The sequence below is a fragment of the Acanthaster planci genome, linkage group LG08, assembly GCF_054643075.1.
Source record: "Acanthaster planci isolate LZ-2023a linkage group LG08, COTS_SCS, whole genome shotgun sequence".
NCBI classification, from domain to species: domain Eukaryota; kingdom Metazoa; phylum Echinodermata; class Asteroidea; order Valvatida; family Acanthasteridae; genus Acanthaster; species Acanthaster planci.
Window position 1 is genome coordinate 9,569,976 of NC_141784.1, and position 17,391 is coordinate 9,587,366.

General features: G+C 44.6%; 1 protein-coding gene across 5 annotated transcripts in view; it reads left to right on the top strand.

The window, feature by feature from the left end:
- Positions 1 to 17,391, top strand: part of dnah6 (dynein axonemal heavy chain 6) — a 64,720-nt gene that overhangs the window by 33,392 nt on the left and 13,937 nt on the right. For all 5 annotated transcript variants that reach the window (XM_087139662.1, XM_022234995.2, XM_022234997.2 and 2 more), the window contains exons 39-61: positions 412 to 491; positions 965 to 1,196; positions 1,720 to 2,088; positions 2,721 to 2,875; positions 3,602 to 3,782; positions 4,428 to 4,663; positions 5,264 to 5,426; positions 5,892 to 5,974; positions 6,602 to 6,839; positions 7,723 to 7,893; positions 8,354 to 8,485; positions 9,403 to 9,588; positions 10,084 to 10,256; positions 10,556 to 10,736; positions 11,026 to 11,205; positions 11,474 to 11,580; positions 12,238 to 12,364; positions 13,004 to 13,150; positions 13,815 to 14,003; positions 14,674 to 14,958; positions 15,632 to 15,872; positions 16,448 to 16,548; positions 16,918 to 17,022. In XM_087139662.1, the coding sequence (XP_086995788.1) occupies positions 412 to 491; positions 965 to 1,196; positions 1,720 to 2,088; positions 2,721 to 2,875; positions 3,602 to 3,782; positions 4,428 to 4,663; positions 5,264 to 5,426; positions 5,892 to 5,974; positions 6,602 to 6,839; positions 7,723 to 7,893; positions 8,354 to 8,485; positions 9,403 to 9,588; positions 10,084 to 10,256; positions 10,556 to 10,736; positions 11,026 to 11,205; positions 11,474 to 11,580; positions 12,238 to 12,364; positions 13,004 to 13,150; positions 13,815 to 14,003; positions 14,674 to 14,958; positions 15,632 to 15,872; positions 16,448 to 16,548; positions 16,918 to 17,022 (4,062 nt within the window). The remainder of the gene's footprint in view (positions 1 to 411; positions 492 to 964; positions 1,197 to 1,719; positions 2,089 to 2,720; positions 2,876 to 3,601; positions 3,783 to 4,427; positions 4,664 to 5,263; positions 5,427 to 5,891; positions 5,975 to 6,601; positions 6,840 to 7,722; positions 7,894 to 8,353; positions 8,486 to 9,402; positions 9,589 to 10,083; positions 10,257 to 10,555; positions 10,737 to 11,025; positions 11,206 to 11,473; positions 11,581 to 12,237; positions 12,365 to 13,003; positions 13,151 to 13,814; positions 14,004 to 14,673; positions 14,959 to 15,631; positions 15,873 to 16,447; positions 16,549 to 16,917; positions 17,023 to 17,391) is intronic.

Here is a 17,391-nt window from a genome sequence, read left to right on the forward strand (position 1 = left end):
GAAAAAATACTGTACAAAGAATTTCTTCGTTTTTTGTCAGATTCCAAATTGCACGCCTGTATATAAAAGTTAGCCATAGGAATATGGATATGAACCTTAGAACTCTAGATTACAGTTCGGCGCTATACTTATCAAGTATTAAATATGACCTCATGGGGCATTCTTTTACACAGCCAATAGTCTCAGTGTATTAGCAGATATGGAGAGGAACACCTCCATGCACTCCAGTGAAAAGTCAATGTTTGTTCCAGAAGCCGTGCTTACTCCAGAAAAAAAAAAATTAAAGATTTCACCTGTTGGAGGGTTCATTTATATCTTGTGACCCATGGTTTTCAACATCAGAATTGGTGTTCCGATATTGACTTGATCAGAAGTTCACTTGTGGAATGTTTCTCTTTTTGGCTTCTCCAGTACCTTGATGACTGCAATCTGGCATCCTCCAAGGAGATGAAGTTGGTGTTCTTTGTGGATGCCATTCAGCATGTTGCTAGGTAGGTCAGACTCCCCTCCATCACCACCCACCAAAACTCTTTCCTGAGGGGCCAATTTAGACTCAAGTGGGGCTTATCGGAAAGTTGCGACTGCGGGTGGAGTACCATGTGCCCCTGCGGACGCCATTAGCTAGTGGCTGTAGTCACTTCCCACAGGCAAGTGTGTTACCTCTCAGCCACAGACAGCCATAGTCAGTATTGACTTTGTGCAGAAACAGTTCAAGCTGTATGCCTTAAAGGCCCAGCGATGTTTGGAGCACAGTGTGTGCCCTCAGTTGATTCGCATGTGTATGGCACAGACCAGCTTTCGTCAGAATGTGCACAAGCACACTACGTCCTTGCATGGACACAGGGCACAGATGGTGTTCACGTTTTCCGTCTCTCTGTGTCACCATTGAAGAGGACATTAGTAAACGGATCTGCCGTTATGAGTTATCGGCTTGTAACTACCTTTTTTTTCTTTGAACTCACAGGATCATCCGAATCATTCGACAGCAACGGGGTAACGCCCTGTTGGTAGGCGTCGGGGGTACAGGAAAGCAGTCCTTGACCAGGCTGGCCGCCCACATCTGCAGCTACAAGTGCTTCCAGATTGAGCTGTCTCGCGGCTACGACTATTCCTCCTTCCACGACGACCTAAAGCAGCTGTACGAGTTAGCTGGCGTCCAGAACCAAAACACAGTCTTCCTGTTCACAGACACACAGGTCGGTTCCCTGTGATGAACATGAATAAAGGATCCACGAAACGTGCGCTTCATTAAAACCGCACAGTCATGTTGGGGCTTTTGATATTTCTCGGTGATTCTTGTGTATATTTTGGCTTCTTTTTGATGTGAATGCCGTGGACTCCCTTAGAATGAGTGCATAAAATTAGAACTACACCTGGTTCTCCTGTAGTGAGCAGAGTCTGGGGGCCTAACAATTTAGAGGGAAAAAAGTCATGATTGAAATTATCCTTTTTCTTGTTGGTATATACAGAAATGCACAGTAGATCAGGATAATCTACCGTAGGTTTCTTTATATTCTGTAGATCGGGATAATCTAAGATGTGGATGTGGTTTTAAGGTAACACTGTGGGCTGACAGAATTTATAGTCATATAACAATTTTACGTAAAACCAACAACCTGGTAGATATACCGGAAAATATAAAGTTGGATGAATAATACTGGTACTGTTTTGAAATTGCTGTTCTGGATTGCTCGTAATTGGCCCTTTTTCTAATCCCAGATTGTAGTGGAGGAATTCCTAGAGGACATCAACAACATCCTTAACTCGGGCGAGGTGCCCAACCTCTTTGAGGCGGAGGAGTACGAGCGGGTCATCATCGGCTGCCGGCCGGCCGCCAAGGAGGCGGGCATCCCTGAGGGCAACCGGGATGAGATCTTCAACTTCTTCATTGGCCGGGTGCGGCAGAACCTGCACATTGTGCTGTGCATGAGCCCCGTGGGCGATGCCTTCCGCTCCCGCTGCCGCATGTTCCCTTCATTGGTCAACTGCTGCACCATCGACTGGTTCACCGAGTGGCCCCGGGAGGCCCTGCTCTCCGTCTCCGAGACGTTCTTTGAGACGGTGGATCTGGGCGAGGAAGCCATGAAGGTATTGCCTTTCTCGTTGTTTTAGAGACAGGACCCAATTTCATAAATGGACAAATACTGCTGAGCAGATTTATGTGCTTAGCAAAAAACAAGCGAGAACCAGTCATGTACACGAAGTATAAAAGGCATGCCATTTCTCTTGGTTACCTGCTTTTGCTAGGCAAATAGTTTTTGCTTAGTAAATACTTTTAAAGACAAATGAGAGTTGTCAAACAGAAAGGGTTTGCACCCTGCTGTTCTTTGGTGACCCTAGGTGGCCTGTTTCATTGATTTGGAGAATAATCACAGAATAACCCCCCTTATTCCTAGTGAACTCTTCCTCTGGCGTTTCTCTTCTTTGCCTAAAAACTGGAAATTTCTTATAGTTTTTCTCTTTGGAATTTGCCTGTGGAATATCTTAAGCAGGTTGGACTGTCCATGTGTAAGATCTGGTGAAGGTCTTTTGTTCTCCCCTAAATATAACAGTCATCTCTTGATGAATGCCACAGCATGGAGTCAGTTGTTGCTCGACAGCATTCCATTCTTTCCGACTCCCTGTCGTTCATGGACATCTTTTACACTTACGGTTGGGGTCGGGGGATCGATGAAGTCATTTTCAGTGGGTTTCTTTCCTCATTTTTGTAATGCGTCCAGAGTAAGATTGCCGAGATGTGTGTGGAGATCCACACCAGCGTGAGCGCCATGGCGGAGCGCTTCTACTCTGAGCTGCGTCGTCGGTACTACACCACACCCACCAGCTACCTCGAGCTGATCAACCTGTACCTCTCCATGCTGTCCGAGAAGAGAAAGTAAGTCCTCTGAACTCGTACCATTTAACCCTAACCCTCCTCAATCCTTCACCTGTTGGAGGATTGAGGAGTGTTAGGGTTAAAGCTAGCATTGTATCTCACCTTGGAGTGAATGGTGTAAATCTCTGAGCGGAAACGTCGGTGATTGTTTAAACCCAGCTACTAGCCACGTGGTGCTGATGTGAGCAAGCCAGTCTACCTTCCTCTTGCCTGCCCCACTTGAGGAGTATAATACCAGAATTACCTAGAGAGCATCCTGCATTGGACTTACATCCATACGTGAGGAACAAAAATCTTCTTGGGCCTGATATGCTGAACTGACTCAAACAGTTAGGTCCTTTATCCCGGATATTTTGCCAAAGTGGCCATGAGCCAGCTGTTCCAATCAAATTTCACATTGGATTCCCTGGTAATATATAGAAAGGCAACAGCAGTTAAACCAGCCCTGATATATTTATCCACAACAAGATTCATACTATTTTATAGCTTTTTCCAGTAACTTATTCCTGTAGTTTGGTTCTTCCGATTTGCAGTATAATTTCCTGCAGATTTGTTTGCAGAGCATTAGTTCTTGACACTGTAAAGCAATTCAAACGCCAGTCTCTCTCTTTTTTGTCAAAATACTTTATGTAACTTTCACATTGAGCGTGTTGTTCCTGAGTTCGACCATTACAAGCCATTATCAATTGAACATTTCCCCTTGTTGCTTTTCTCTCCTCGTATCAGGCAACTGGTGAATGCCCGCGACCGCGTCAAGAACGGACTGACCAAGCTGCTTGAGACCAACCAGCTGGTGGCTGACATGGAGGTCTCTCTGACTGCCCTGGAGCCTGTCTTGAAGCAGAAGTCCATCGACACCGACAAGCTGATGGAGAGGCTTGCCGTGGACCAGGAGGCTGCTGATCAGGTAGGTCAGAAGGTCACAGATAGTAAGGTCACAAGGTAAGAGGTGATTAAGGTCACTGGCAGGTTTGTTAGAGGCGATAGTCTGCTTTGGAGAACAGGCTTATGGGTAGATTTACTGTAGATCAGCAGGCTGAAGATCATTGAAGTCAGATGGTCATTGGTTTAAGGTCACTGGTCAGCAGTAGCAAGTCTGCGTTGAAGAACAGGTCAGTTAGAATAAGAAGTAAGTGGGTTAGAATGTTGTTGTTCACAGGGTCAGACGTTATGGACAGTTTGATGACTAGCTGTAGATCAGTAGGCTGGTCATGAGTCACAGGTCATGGAGTCTTCAGTGAGCTAGGGATGAACTAGTTAGAAATCAAAGGACGCAGGCTATTAAGTGTGTTCTTTTCTTACCCCAAAACTTCTTGATCCACCGAAATCCAACAAGAAGTTCTGGATGAATTTGCAGGAGTGAGAAGGTTTAAGCCCAGCCTCCATTACCTTAATGCAGGGATTGATGTCTCTTGAATGTCTAAGTACAAGAAAGTGTTCCATTGGTTTCCTGCACAGTGGAGGATTTTGGAGGATTCGAGAAGGTTCCTCACAAAACGTGACGTTTGGTGTATTGCTAGCAATACAATCGTTTGACAATACTCTTTAACAGGTGCGTAAAGTTGTGCTTGATGATGAGGCCACTGCCAAGGTCAAGGCGGAGGAAACCCAGGCCATTGCTGACGATGCCCAGCGAGACCTTGACGAGGCCCTGCCGGCTCTTGAGTCAGCCCAGAAGGCCCTGGATGCCCTGGACAAGAACGACATCTCCGAGATCAAGGTCTTTAACAAGCCGCCTGACATGGTGCTGACTGTCATGGAGACCATCTGCATCCTCTTGGGCGTCAAGTAAGTTGGAAGGCACAAACGATTTTTGTCCGAATGTGCACAACCCCCCTTCTGTCATATCTGGGAGAAACACTTAATCATTGTTCCACAGTGACAGTTGGGTCATTCCACGACGTTGGGGCACAGTTTGTGACGGTGTCAATTGTTACATGGGTTCCGTAAAAATGAACAGCTATTTCCCTGCGTGTGGATTCCAAATTGACATTGTTATACATCTTGCAAGGCTGAATACAGAGGAGATGACCTACCCTACAGGTCATGACAGATGGTAAAAGTTACCAATGAGGACACTGTCTCAAATTGTCCCCCATCCTCATGGAATGACCCAGTTGCATTCAAGTGTCAAGTCTGTCCTTGTTTCAAATTCAGCCGGGAACTTGCAAACAGAGACAGTATTTGAGAAAGCATAGCTTTGAATTGTAAGTCAACAAGGATATTTCTATAGCTCAGAAGAATATTTCAGATTCAAACTACACACTATACCTGCAATTAATCCCTAGTGCGTGGAATTCTTAAAAATGTTCTTCCACAATTTTTGAAAATGCACAACCATGATAAATAGCAAGACCTTGTATTTTGCGTGATTTTTCTTCATGGCAGGCCTGATTGGCCGAGTGCTAAGGGTCTCCTGAGTGACCCCAACTTCCTGAAGAAGCTGTTGGACTACGACAAGGACAACGTCCCAGACTCCACCCTGAAGAAGTTAAAGAAGTACATCGAAAACCCCAAGTTTGTGCCGGAGGTTGTTGAGAAAACCTCAAAGGTAAAGGAACCTGTCTTCTTTTTTCTCTTCTGTTGTTGTGGAGAAGTTAATGTGTATGTGTTGTCTTTTAACATTCACCTCTGAGTTTCTCTTTGTTTAATATGGCTCAAGGGGTGTCTCCGTAAGCTTTAGGCTGCATCCGAATCTGTTGTCTAGAGCTAGGTCTAGGTCTCCCCTCCATTCAAATTAGACTTAGCCGTAGCTCTGCAAGCCTGTTTCAGACACGGCCTTAGATTAACTTGAGATTTTGATTACAGTGAAACTTTGCCAACACTTGCAATTATTCAGCATGGACTTAGCCATTAGAAAACACCTGTTGCATCAGCTTTCACCCATGTTCTGGCAGGTTGTAAACTCTGTATTGACTGAAGAGTTATTACTTGATGCATACTTGGGTACAACTTGCCTGAGGGTGTCCTAGGTGCCTCTGCTACCGACCTGATATATTTCACGTCTTTCGTCTAGGCCTGCAAGTCTATGTGCATGTGGGTGAGAGCCATGGATCTCTACTCCAAAGTGTTCCGCACCGTCGAACCAAAGAAGAAGAAGTAAGTCACGTTGCTCTTTAGAGCTTCATAACTTCTGTGTTTTTGGAAAAAAACAACTGTTTCTTCCAATAGTGAAATGCAAGATTGAAGTGGATACAAAAGATAAAGGCCGCTAAAAATAGATCACTTCCACTGAGCAGTCTTTATGTGTCACTTGGCTTCCCAGTTGGTAGTAATAGTCCTTGATAGGGAGCATCAAATAAGGTCGCGCTTCTTGCTCCACAATGTAAGAACTTTATGTGCCTAGTGTCATTCCTAGTCCTTGTTCATTTGAGCATGCCGAACTGACAGCCTAACCCATGAGATTTCACGGATGCAATCGATAGCATTTTTTTTTGTAGCTCATACTTTATTGAGGTCTTTTAAAATGGTTATTTATCATCACAAGCACAGACTTAAACAACTAAAACAAGCCAACCAAAAGGGCCATGGAACATCACTTCATGGCAGAATACTGTTAATTTTTTTAATCGAGAGCCAGCTCCAAGTAAAATTAAGTCCTGCTTCACACTGTGAGTTACAGCATCAGTAGGCCTTTAAAAAATTTACTCCGGACTTTGGACTTAACTTCAGAAAAACGACTCAGTGACAACCTTGCCTTTCCTCTTCCCCGTCCCCTTCTCTCAGGCTAAAGGAAGCAGAGGAGGAACTGGCAGCCACCATGAGCGTGCTGAAGGAGAAGCAGGACAAGCTGGCGGCTGTGGAGGCCCAAATCGCCGAGCTGCAGGCCTCCTACGACGCCAGCGTCAACGAGAAGGAGACGCTGGTCAAGACCATGGCCCAGACGGCCGGCCGGCTCAAGCGGGCCGGCAAGCTGACCACGGCGCTGGGGGATGAGCAGGGACGATGGCAGGAGAGTGTCCAGGTAGGGATGGGAGAAGATCCCACAGTGACTCATGCATTGTATTCAGTAGCTTAATCGGTAAACCTTACTTCAGATGGGACAGCATGCGAGACACACATCAAGTGAAAATCATTGAGCTCCAAAAAGGCAACAGTTTCACAGTTTTTAGACATTTAGAAACATCACTTCAGCTAACATATCTCTTTGGTACTTAGTATCTTGTGGTGTTTCCTTCTCAGTTTTTGATTGTGCAGTTGTGGCTGCATAACTTGGCCCCCTGTTTTCTACATATCAGACACAGTCAACTTTAAGCAGGAAGCACATACAGAATCTAGAAATGCAAAATTTGAAGGAAAGAAGGATGAGAAGCCACGTAACCAAGTAAATTATAATACAAATCTGACAATGAAAAACAAATTATGTGAGGCGTAATAATACATGAACTCAAAAGGAAAATAAGCCGTTGAATGAAAAAAAAAGGACATCCAAAAATGTACCAAATTATTAAATAAAATTAAATGAAAAATTCAGACAGAATTATTACAAGCATGGCATTACGGAGGGCTGCTACTACCACACCATTGTGTGAGGATTAGTGCATACCACACATACAGTCTATTCACCATGCAGCTGCTGGTTCAATGGGGCCTGCTGCTGGACAAAGCCCTCCATTCAGGGCATACCACAGCCCAGCAGTCGCGGTCAAAATAATTCCGCTGTGAAGGGGTTAATAGATTAAAAGTAAAGGTTGCATCCTCAAAAAGTCCCAAAGAAATTAAAATTCCACCAAAAGTAAATAATGAGCAATTATTTTGCGTCAGGAAACTGTGCATAATTATGGGGTGTTATGAACGTTACACGCACATGGAGATGGACGTATTTTTGTTGTTTTGCTTCAATGCAGGAGTTTGAGAAGGAAATCGGCAACGTGGTGGGCAACGTCTTTGTGGCCGCAGCCTGCGTGGCCTACTTCGGTGCGTTCACCAGCTCCTACCGCGTAGAGCTGGTGAAACATTGGACAGATCATTGTAAGGAGCTGGAGATACCAGTGACTGAGGACTTGACCCTGCTGAAGGTAAACCAACTTGCCGTTGTCTTTACCAGAAGACTGCCTGCTTGCAATAATACGGCTCCCAGAATGCAGATTTATTTATTATTTATCTGTAAAGCTGTTATTTATTATCGTCTGTCCTGCAGTAGATATGGCAGTCGGTATGGTCAGATTTGTTTTGTATTTTATCACTCAAGTATTTTTGTGTTGCTGTTTTAACGATCTGCTCATTGTTAAATTTCTTGCGAGACAGTCCTGCAGAGTAATTTTGTAAAATTTCTTAGAATAGTTTATTCAGCACGAACTCCTTTCACCTGTGTGTGTTCACTATTCCTCTGATATTTCTGTTCTGCAGTTTTGTGCATTCCGCTGAAAGGCAGTAAACAACACTGTGTGTTTTTGTTTTTTTTGCAGAATCTGCAAATCAGGATTTGGGGAAAATTTCAGGTTCAGAAATTTCCACATCGTTCCTTTTGTTTTTCAGGTCTTGGCCGACCCTTTCGAGATCCGGCAGTGGAATGCCGACGGCCTGCCGAGGGATAACGTCTCCACGGAGAATGCCATCCTAGTGACTCGCGGACGTCGGTGGCCCCTTATGATTGATCCTCAAGACCAGGTAGGCTACTGTGTCACTCATGCCGCAGTTAAGATAAAGTGTCCTGCTGAGGGGCACAGCACAGGACCACTCGCTCAGTTCAACAATAACATCTCAGTTTTATCGCAGGTTTTACCATAGGACTGTTTAATACACCACTTGATCAATTTAGAATCTCAGGCACAGATCTGGGAGAGCGTACAAAATTGGGAAAAAAATAACTGAAGTAAATGCACTTATACCACTGTAAACAATGCATGTCATGTATAATGTTTCATCTTCGTTTCCGCTTGTCAGCAAATATGAGACATTAAAAATATCTCCAGTCTGAACCCCCCAAGAAAAATTCTTGGATCTGCCCCTGAATCTGCACCATTGCTCATTTTGAAAGAAAACAGGAGCTACATAAATAGGTTCTCTGGTTTTCTGTTCATCTGTGAAAACTGTGAAAGAAAGCCTTTATGTAACGTACAGACCAGTGTTGTCAAATCCATTGCAACTCCTTTCACAAGTTCTGTCACGAGTAAACAAACTGACCACAATGACAAAATGCCTTTGTCACAGTACAAGTGAACAGCTCCCGACTCGAGACAGGATGACCCACGACGGAGTGTGAGGACTTGATTTCCAGTGTTGCAGTCAATACTACCATTCCAATGATCGCAGGACCCCACAAGACCATTGCAGGGCCTCGAATCTGAATTCAAATCACAAGCCATTCAAATGAACTGCAAGAAAAGCATTCCTTTGTCATTGCTAGGCTTACTCTGTTTTTTTTCTCTGACTGGTCTTGTAATGGTCTCGTGATACGTCTCCAGTACAACACTTTGGATTTCAAAACTGCTGATGGTGATTTTGAGCGGGTTTTGGAGCAGGTCCCTGTAACGATACGGGCTGAAATGACACACATGTACTTTATTGATCGCTCTGTCCACCAGGCCAATCGGTGGATCCGCAGCCGGGAAGCCAAGAACGGCTTGAAGGTGATCAAGCTGACGGATGCCAACTTCCTGAGGACCCTTGAGAACGCCATTCGTATCGGCATGCCAGTGTTGCTGGAGGAGGTGGGAGAGACTTTGGACCCGGCGCTGGAACCCATCCTACTGAAGCAGACATTTGTCCAGGTAATTTGAAACCCTGAATCTTGTTCATATTTTCTGAAATTCCACTACTTCAATCTAATTGGTCATTATCTTTATTATTCTCTGTGGATATTTTTGCTCAAGTCCCTGTCAGTGGCAAAAAGAGAGGGTAGTTGTGCACATTCAAATGAAAATTTATTTCAAGTACTTTGTATCACATGAACACAAAACGGCATCTTATTGCACTGTGTTCCACTCACACATTTGATCAAATGAGTAGGTCACACGGACCTATCTATTGTTGCTACATGGCGTCAGTGAAGAAAACTAGTTCCAAATTGGACCACCGCCTTCATCACCCAAAACAGCCTATTAGGTCTATAATACTTGAAGGATCACGCAGAAGCAGCCTGTCCCATTTGCATACTCTAGCTCAGGTGCCGGTAACAGCAGAAAAGTAAAAATTCCTCATACATTCCAAATTCCATTCCAACATTCTGATGCACCCCAACACCTGTTTGTGTTGTGTGAAATCAGGGCGGGCGACTCCTGATCCGTCTGGGAGACAGCGACATTGATTACGACAAGAACTTCCGCTTCTACATGACCACCAAGATGTCCAACCCCCACTATCTGCCGGAGGTCTGCATCAAGGTCACCATCATCAACTTCACCGTCACCAAGTCCGGGCTGGAGGATCAGCTGCTCAGGTGGGTGCATTTGATGGGCCTCTCATGACCTGCCAACCACGAGCAGTGTTCAAACTTCACCAACAAACAGGGCTAGCAATTTGGCACAGTACTGGCAGGCTTGAAAGTGAGCAAGCTGTTTGTTCAGTCAGCTTTTACACACTTCAAAGTGGCAAATGCGGTTTTGAGAAGGTGAAGTTCTCATATCTTCAAACTTCCAAAAGGGCTGTGCTTGTCGAATCAACCAGAGACTTAAACATGTTGTAAACTTAACACACATTAGAGGAGCTTCATGACAATTCTTGTTGCTTGTCGCACAGTGATGTCGTACGTCTTGAGCGGCCGGATCTTGAGGAGCAGCGTAACCAGCTGATCGTCCGCATCAATGCCGACAAGAACCAGCTCAAGGCCATCGAAGATCGCATCCTCAAGCTGCTGTTTGAATCGGAGGGTAACATCCTTGACAATGAAGAGCTGATTGACACACTGAACAAGTCCAAGGTACAAAACACAGCTGAACTACTTGTGACCTCCTGAATTTCCCCTCTCACACTCCTCTGTGCCGGAAAAACCAAAAGAATCTCTGATTGACTGAACAAAGCAAGTGATCAGGGAGCAAAGCAGCTCAAAGCCTTCTGTTAACTGAGCACAAGAGTATGAAATATTTGTAATCACCAGCACTCTACAACTTGACTTTCCAGCCTCGTATCTCAGGAAGTTGTTGTTTCAGATTCCACCCAGTCAGATTTCTTTGCTCAGATACAAGAACCTGTCTTTTGCAATCCTGCAGGTTACGTCTGGAGTGATCACCACCCGTCTCAAGGAGGCAGAGCAGACCGAGGAGAAGATCACCACGGCTCGTGAGAAGTACCGTCCCGTGGCGGCCAGGGGCTCCGTCATGTACTTTGTGGTGGCCTCCTTGGCCGAGATTGATCCCATGTATCAGTTCTCGCTCAAGTACTTCAAAAATGTAAGTCTCAATTCCTTGCAGAGTCGGACGTCTGCATAACCTCTCTCCCTGCCGTAACAATGTAGAATATTGTTGCAGCAAAAGCATTAATATGTTTCAGCACTTTGGTCTGCACTTCATTTGGGCTGTGTCCATGCAGTTCTGTTCAGAAAGTTAATTCAGTCACACCGACAGTTTGTGCTAATGAGGGTCCTGACTTCCCTCAACTTTTGCTAAGCTCCATCTGAGTCCACTTTTTTCTCATTTTTTCCCCCCTTCTCGGCAACAGTTGTTCAATCAGTGCATTGAGAGCAGTGAGAAGAGTGATGATCTGGACACCAGACTCAAGATTCTCCTGCGCCAGACTACAATTGCCGTCTACACTAACGTATCCAGGTGACGTATTAAGCTGTGAACCCCTGTTGAACCCCTAATAACCGGCACTTTGAAGTTCCCTTTAACACCCCAAACAGGTGATTTACAGTACTGTGTACCACCAACAGGTTTGCCAATGCAATATATTCTTCAAAATTTATGGTCCACAAAAACATTGCTCTTACCTGTTGATATTAATGAGTCTCAGAGCTTTGAGTTCCATAGTATTCCGCCATCTCACAAAAGTCACAATCTTGAAACTTAAAACTGATACTCGAAATACATTCACAAATCTTCCCCCCCCCCCAAAAAAATCTGGAACAGTTTTGCTAGGAATTAAAACTTACTGACTGCTTCCCTCAATGCACTACATAAATAGCCTTTCAACTCTTGGTGGTGCACTGTACTGTAAAATCACATGTTTTGATAGCGGCTTAGGCTGCTCCCGAATCTGTTGTCTAGAGCTAGGTCTAGGTCTGCGCTCTATTGGAAATAATGTGGAAATGCGCTGACAATCGACCTAGTCGTAGCTCTGGATGTCCGTTTCAGACACGGCCTTAGCAGCTACCTCCGTCAGCTAGTGGCTTCCATAAGCACATGTGCTATTTTCAGTCATGGCCCTAAAATTTTGATGCAGCCCAGACCTTGCACTAAACGCAAGATTTCCTTTCTGTTCAGAGGTTTGTTTGAGGCGCACAAGCTCGTGTATTCCTTCATGCTGTGCGCTGACATCATGCGACAAGAGGAGAAGATTGGACAGACGGAGTGGAACTTCTTCCTGCGTGGTGCAGCTGGGATGGACAAGGTAACGAAAAGAGAAAACAACCCCCAATCAGCTCACCCACAAATGGGGCTCCATTTAGATACCCTTCAGGTGTCAATCAGAAATGTGTTGAGTCATCCAAACAAAGCTGATGGTGGTCAACAGGCTAGTGTGTTTGTACCTGAAGTATGTCTATTTCCCCTGAACAGAATCTATGCTTGTTAATTCTTGCATTTAGTTCCATCTGTGTCCCGTTGTTTTTTTAATAAAGCAGTTCATAACAGATGTTTTTCTTGAACAGACACACCCTGTCATCGGTTGAAAATAACAATGTTAGTGGGGACTGTTCAATTTGCTGCCATTAATGCGACCTTAAAGCATGCATTTCATAGTTTGTGAGCCAGCGAAGTACAGTTCACACCAAGAAGCCTCTGTTGCTTGGAAATTGCACCCTCTCTTGGTCCAGCTTAGGGCTGTTGAGTAAATAGACATTGAAATAGACTTTGAAACATATTTTTGAAATTCAGTAGCAAGGAATCAAATTCTTAGATCACCCCTCAACCAAATACCGATATATTAACTTCTTTAATATCCAATCCTGTCTTAAAAATGGATGTTATCTATTTAATTCATGAATTCATTGCATTACTGTATTCTTCACTGTGTTTGTGTATCTGTCAGGAGCGCCCACCCAAGCCGGACATACCCTGGCTGACAGACCAAATGTGGAACAACACTGTTGATATGGATGACTCGGTGCCCGCCTTCAAGGGTCTGCTGAGAGACCTCCAGGCTACCCCTGTCCACTGCAAGATTGGTCGGTTGGAGGTAAATGCCCCCAAAGTGCAGTTGAAAAACTTGTACTGTGGACCAGCCTACTTCATCGGGGCTTTCTTGATCCCAAGCTGAAGTTATCCATGGAAGTCATAATTAGGATTAACAGCTCAAGTGATCTTTTCAGGTTTCTCAGTCACACGAGTCTGTAAACTGGCAAAGCACTTTTCATTTTGGCAGAATACTTCACTGCAGAAGTACCATTCCAGATCACTTTGCAACTTGTGCAACTTGTGTATTTTCATAGTTGAGTATTTTGAGGGGGTTTTTTTGGGGCTCCTTCGCTCTTGTCTTTGAAGTGCAGGCGGGAAATCAAGAATCCTCAGCTTGTACATGAAAAACATTGCGCTTTTTGCATTTTGAAGAGGTTGAGAATGTCTTGATGTTTCTTCTACGAACCATTTGCCAGCCAGCGTGCACGTTTATTGTAGATCACATGTATTTCTATAAGGAGTGTTAAGAGTTTGACCTATATTAGCCATGTCCGAATGACTTAGTTGCTGTCTGGAATTATGCACTGGTCTATGGCAGTGGCTGCAGTCAGTTCCCATAGAATTGTATGTAATCTCAAGCTGTAGCCAGTTTGTTCCATGCAGTTTAATACGTCAGCATTTTCATGTGACTGAGTGATGACAATTTTAAATACTCTGACTTGCAGGTGGCTCCTAACCCTGCCTCCTGGGAAGGCTACGGCCCGCCCCCTCCGGCCTACGAACCTCCCCCGCCCCCTCCAGAGGGAGAGGAAGCTCCGCCGGTAGAGGACGACGGAAAGGTCAAGGGTCACTGGGACCAGCGGCTCAGCAGTTTCCAGAAGCTCATGATGGTCAAGAGCTTCATGGAAGAAAAGGTTGGAATGTGGTGAAATTGTCCAATGCAAACAAATCAACTCTTAATTGAACGTTGGATTGGAACCATCGACCGGTGCATTACTGACTTAGGTGCTTCACCCACATCATGCATCCCTTTGTGGAGAGTCTCCTGATTCGTCAAGAGCGCTGTCATTTGGGATTAAGTTTGGCATATGATTATTTTGTCATTTCTCCGTAGATATCATGTCTCTAATGTTTGAAGGTGTAGGTTACAGTACACTTGAAGGCATGAAAAGGAACTTGTGGGTTTGTGATGTCACAGAAAGTATTTGTGCCGTGAATTTGCAAAATTTGAATGGATTGCAGCTTCTGTCTTTCAAGCTATTTCGCAGCGAATGCTTCGTGATGTCAAATTTTACAGTGATTGTTAGAAGTGCTGTTTAGGCTCTGTCCAAAACTGCAGCTTAAAATAACACATGAATCTTTAGAAGCCGCCAGCTTGTGGCTTCATGCATTCTCTATAGGCTCATGTGTAATTTCCAGCCATAGCCAATTAAATCCGACACGGCCTAAGCCTAGAGGTCAATCTTGTGCAGCATGGACCTCTGTAACTGAATGTTCAGAAGAGGGTTTGAGCCTCTCAAACTTCACCAGTCTGAAATTTTGTGGAATCTTGTTTCAAAGCTGCTTGTTCTCAATTTTTCCCAGGTCGTCTTTGCCGTGACAGATTTCGTCCACGAGAACCTGGGCAAGGTCTTTGTAGAGAGCCCCGCAGTAGACCTGGCCACGCTGTTCGAGGACATGACTCCCACCACCCCCTTGGTCTTCATCTTGAGCACGGGCTCAGACCCCATGGGGGCCTTCCAGCGCTTTGCCAAGGAGCGGGGGTTCATGGAGCGCATCCAGGCCATCTCCCTGGGGCAGGGCCAGGGCCCCGTGGCCGAGAAGATGATGGAGTCGGCCGCCAAGAGCGGAGATTGGGTCTTCCTGCAGGTGGGTGAGGCCGTCAGCTTTGCATGGCATCAGCCATTAGATTAGAGTTAGGTTGGGTGGATTTGAGCAGTTTCAGGACAACCTGTGGCTGAGTGTTTTCACAATTCATACCGGAGTTGACTTTTTACACATTCTGTTATTCTCTAAAAAGGAGAGCAGTGATGAGTTTGATCATGTCCAGCTGATAAATCTTTACTTTCCTTAACACTGGTCTTTGTTTTACGGACTTAAAAAAATCAAAGTGAGTTGAAATTTGTTTGTCATTGTGTCTCTACCAAGTGCCTTTCCATATTCACATATTGGCTTGCCATTGGTACCGAGTTAAACTGAAGGGAATATAACGTACTGAGGCTCAAAAGAGATACAGGAAACTGTCCAAGCAATTTCTCTTTAAGCTCCAACTCTCTCGTATTCACTTCTAGGTTACACCGTCTTTATAGATTCATAGGTTTAGAGCCCACCCTCTGTAACATTATAAGTGTCTTGGTGTCCGAGTTTTGTTGATGTACAAAGATAGCACAGATCGTTACTTGGCAAATTCAGATCTCCACAGTTGAAACCCCTAGTGTGAGAATAAAAAAGCAAGACAAAATTTTTGCACGCGGGATTAAGGATGACACGTCAAGTGCCCCTAATTGAGTGGTGTCCTCTGTTACGCACTCTCCGTTCTCAGAACTGCCACTTGGCGGCCTCTTGGATGTTGCCCATGGAGGAGAAGATTAAGGAGATGGGCGAGCCCAGCTACGAGATGCACGAGGACTTCCGACTCTTCCTCAGCTCCATGCCCACTACCAAGTTCCCCGTCTCCGTCCTGCAAAACAGCGTCAAGGTCACCAACGAGCCGCCCAAGGGGCTGAGGGCCAACGTCCGTAGGGCCTTCTCCGAGATCACCCCTCAGCAGTTTGAAGAGCACAGTAAGTCCTCAAAAGGAAAAGAAACTTGTGTTTTATTTTGCTCTGATAACCAGGATTCTTTGGACATTAGAAAAGGAAGTATGTTTAAAAAATACTGAAAGGAAAACCTCGAGTTGTGCGATGTGCTGAGGCCAGCTTAAGGCTGGTTCTTACTTTATAATGCAAAAGCAAAGAGTTTGACGTCATGTAATATTTTGATAATTTTTTAGCACCATGAATATTTGATCGGACGTCACAATGTAGTGTCTGCGTTTGCTTTCCTACCACGTATGAACCAGCCTTTCACTAACATTACACATTTCCCGGGAACCTCTTCTAACTACCATCTTAATAGATGCCAGGCTGTGTCAATGATTGGTACACCCCACTGTGTTATTGTAGGAAACTGAAGCCCTAGCCAAACAACACTCGATGCATCTATGGCTTAACTGTCGAGGAGACTCATGGAGATGAGATGTATGGTGGGAAGACCGGCGCAATAAGAAAACAGTGCAGCCTCTTTACGTGACCCACATGTGCCATTTTGATGCCCATTTCTGCCTGACTAATCCTCCTTTTTCATTTCCACTCCACAGTTCTTGGAATCAAATGGCGAAAGCTGAACTTTGGCATCTGCCTGTTCCACGCCATTATTCAGGAACGTAAGAAGTTCGGCCCCCTTGGTTGGAACATCAAGGTAAGCTCCTAGAGAAAGATGACTTCAAACCATAAAGCTGCAGATTTCAGTGCACTGGAAGTTTTTGATAATGGCCAACAGTTGCACTGCAGAAAACTTAATGCAGTTTCTCTTTCTTTTACTCAAAATGTTAATGAATTCAGTTCTCTGTGAATTTTTAAAGTTTATGGTGAAAATGTGCGATTTAGCTAACTTTTTTTGTCAGTTTCACCAGATGTTGTAGTTAGAATCACAACCAGTAAATGCTGCCTTGTTGACTTTTAAAAAAAGCAGTCCTTCACAACTGAGGACTGACCTCATTTGCTTGGAAGGGGTTATTTATAGAATCTCTCTGAGCGCTGTGATCCTTTCTCTCTCTGTGATGTCCAGTACGAGTTCAATGACAGTGATCGTGAGTGCGCCTTGGAGAATCTCCGCATGTTCCTGGCTGACGGCGAGATACCCTGGGATGCTCTTGTCTATATCACAGGGGAGGTAAGCAGTCAGTCCATCTATCCCTATGAGTGGTTTGTGCCTAGAATCAACCTTTACACAGAGTTCCTACTCCTGTTGGGTCATCACTACAACATTTAGTCATTGAAAATTGTTTGCCAGGGAAAGATTACCTCTCCGAAGTGCTGCAAAATAGATCATTTCACTAAAAATTGCACATATTGCATTTAATGCTGCAAACATTGCTTTAAATAGTAAAGAAGATTGAAATGATTCAAAACACTTTCGAAAAAGATAAGATCAGCTTTTAGAGTAGAGAACAAGCATTAATAATTGAGAAAAAAGACTTCTGCCTGGTACCCAACCTGGCCTGCGCTACATGTACAAATCTGATTTCCAAGATTTTGCTCA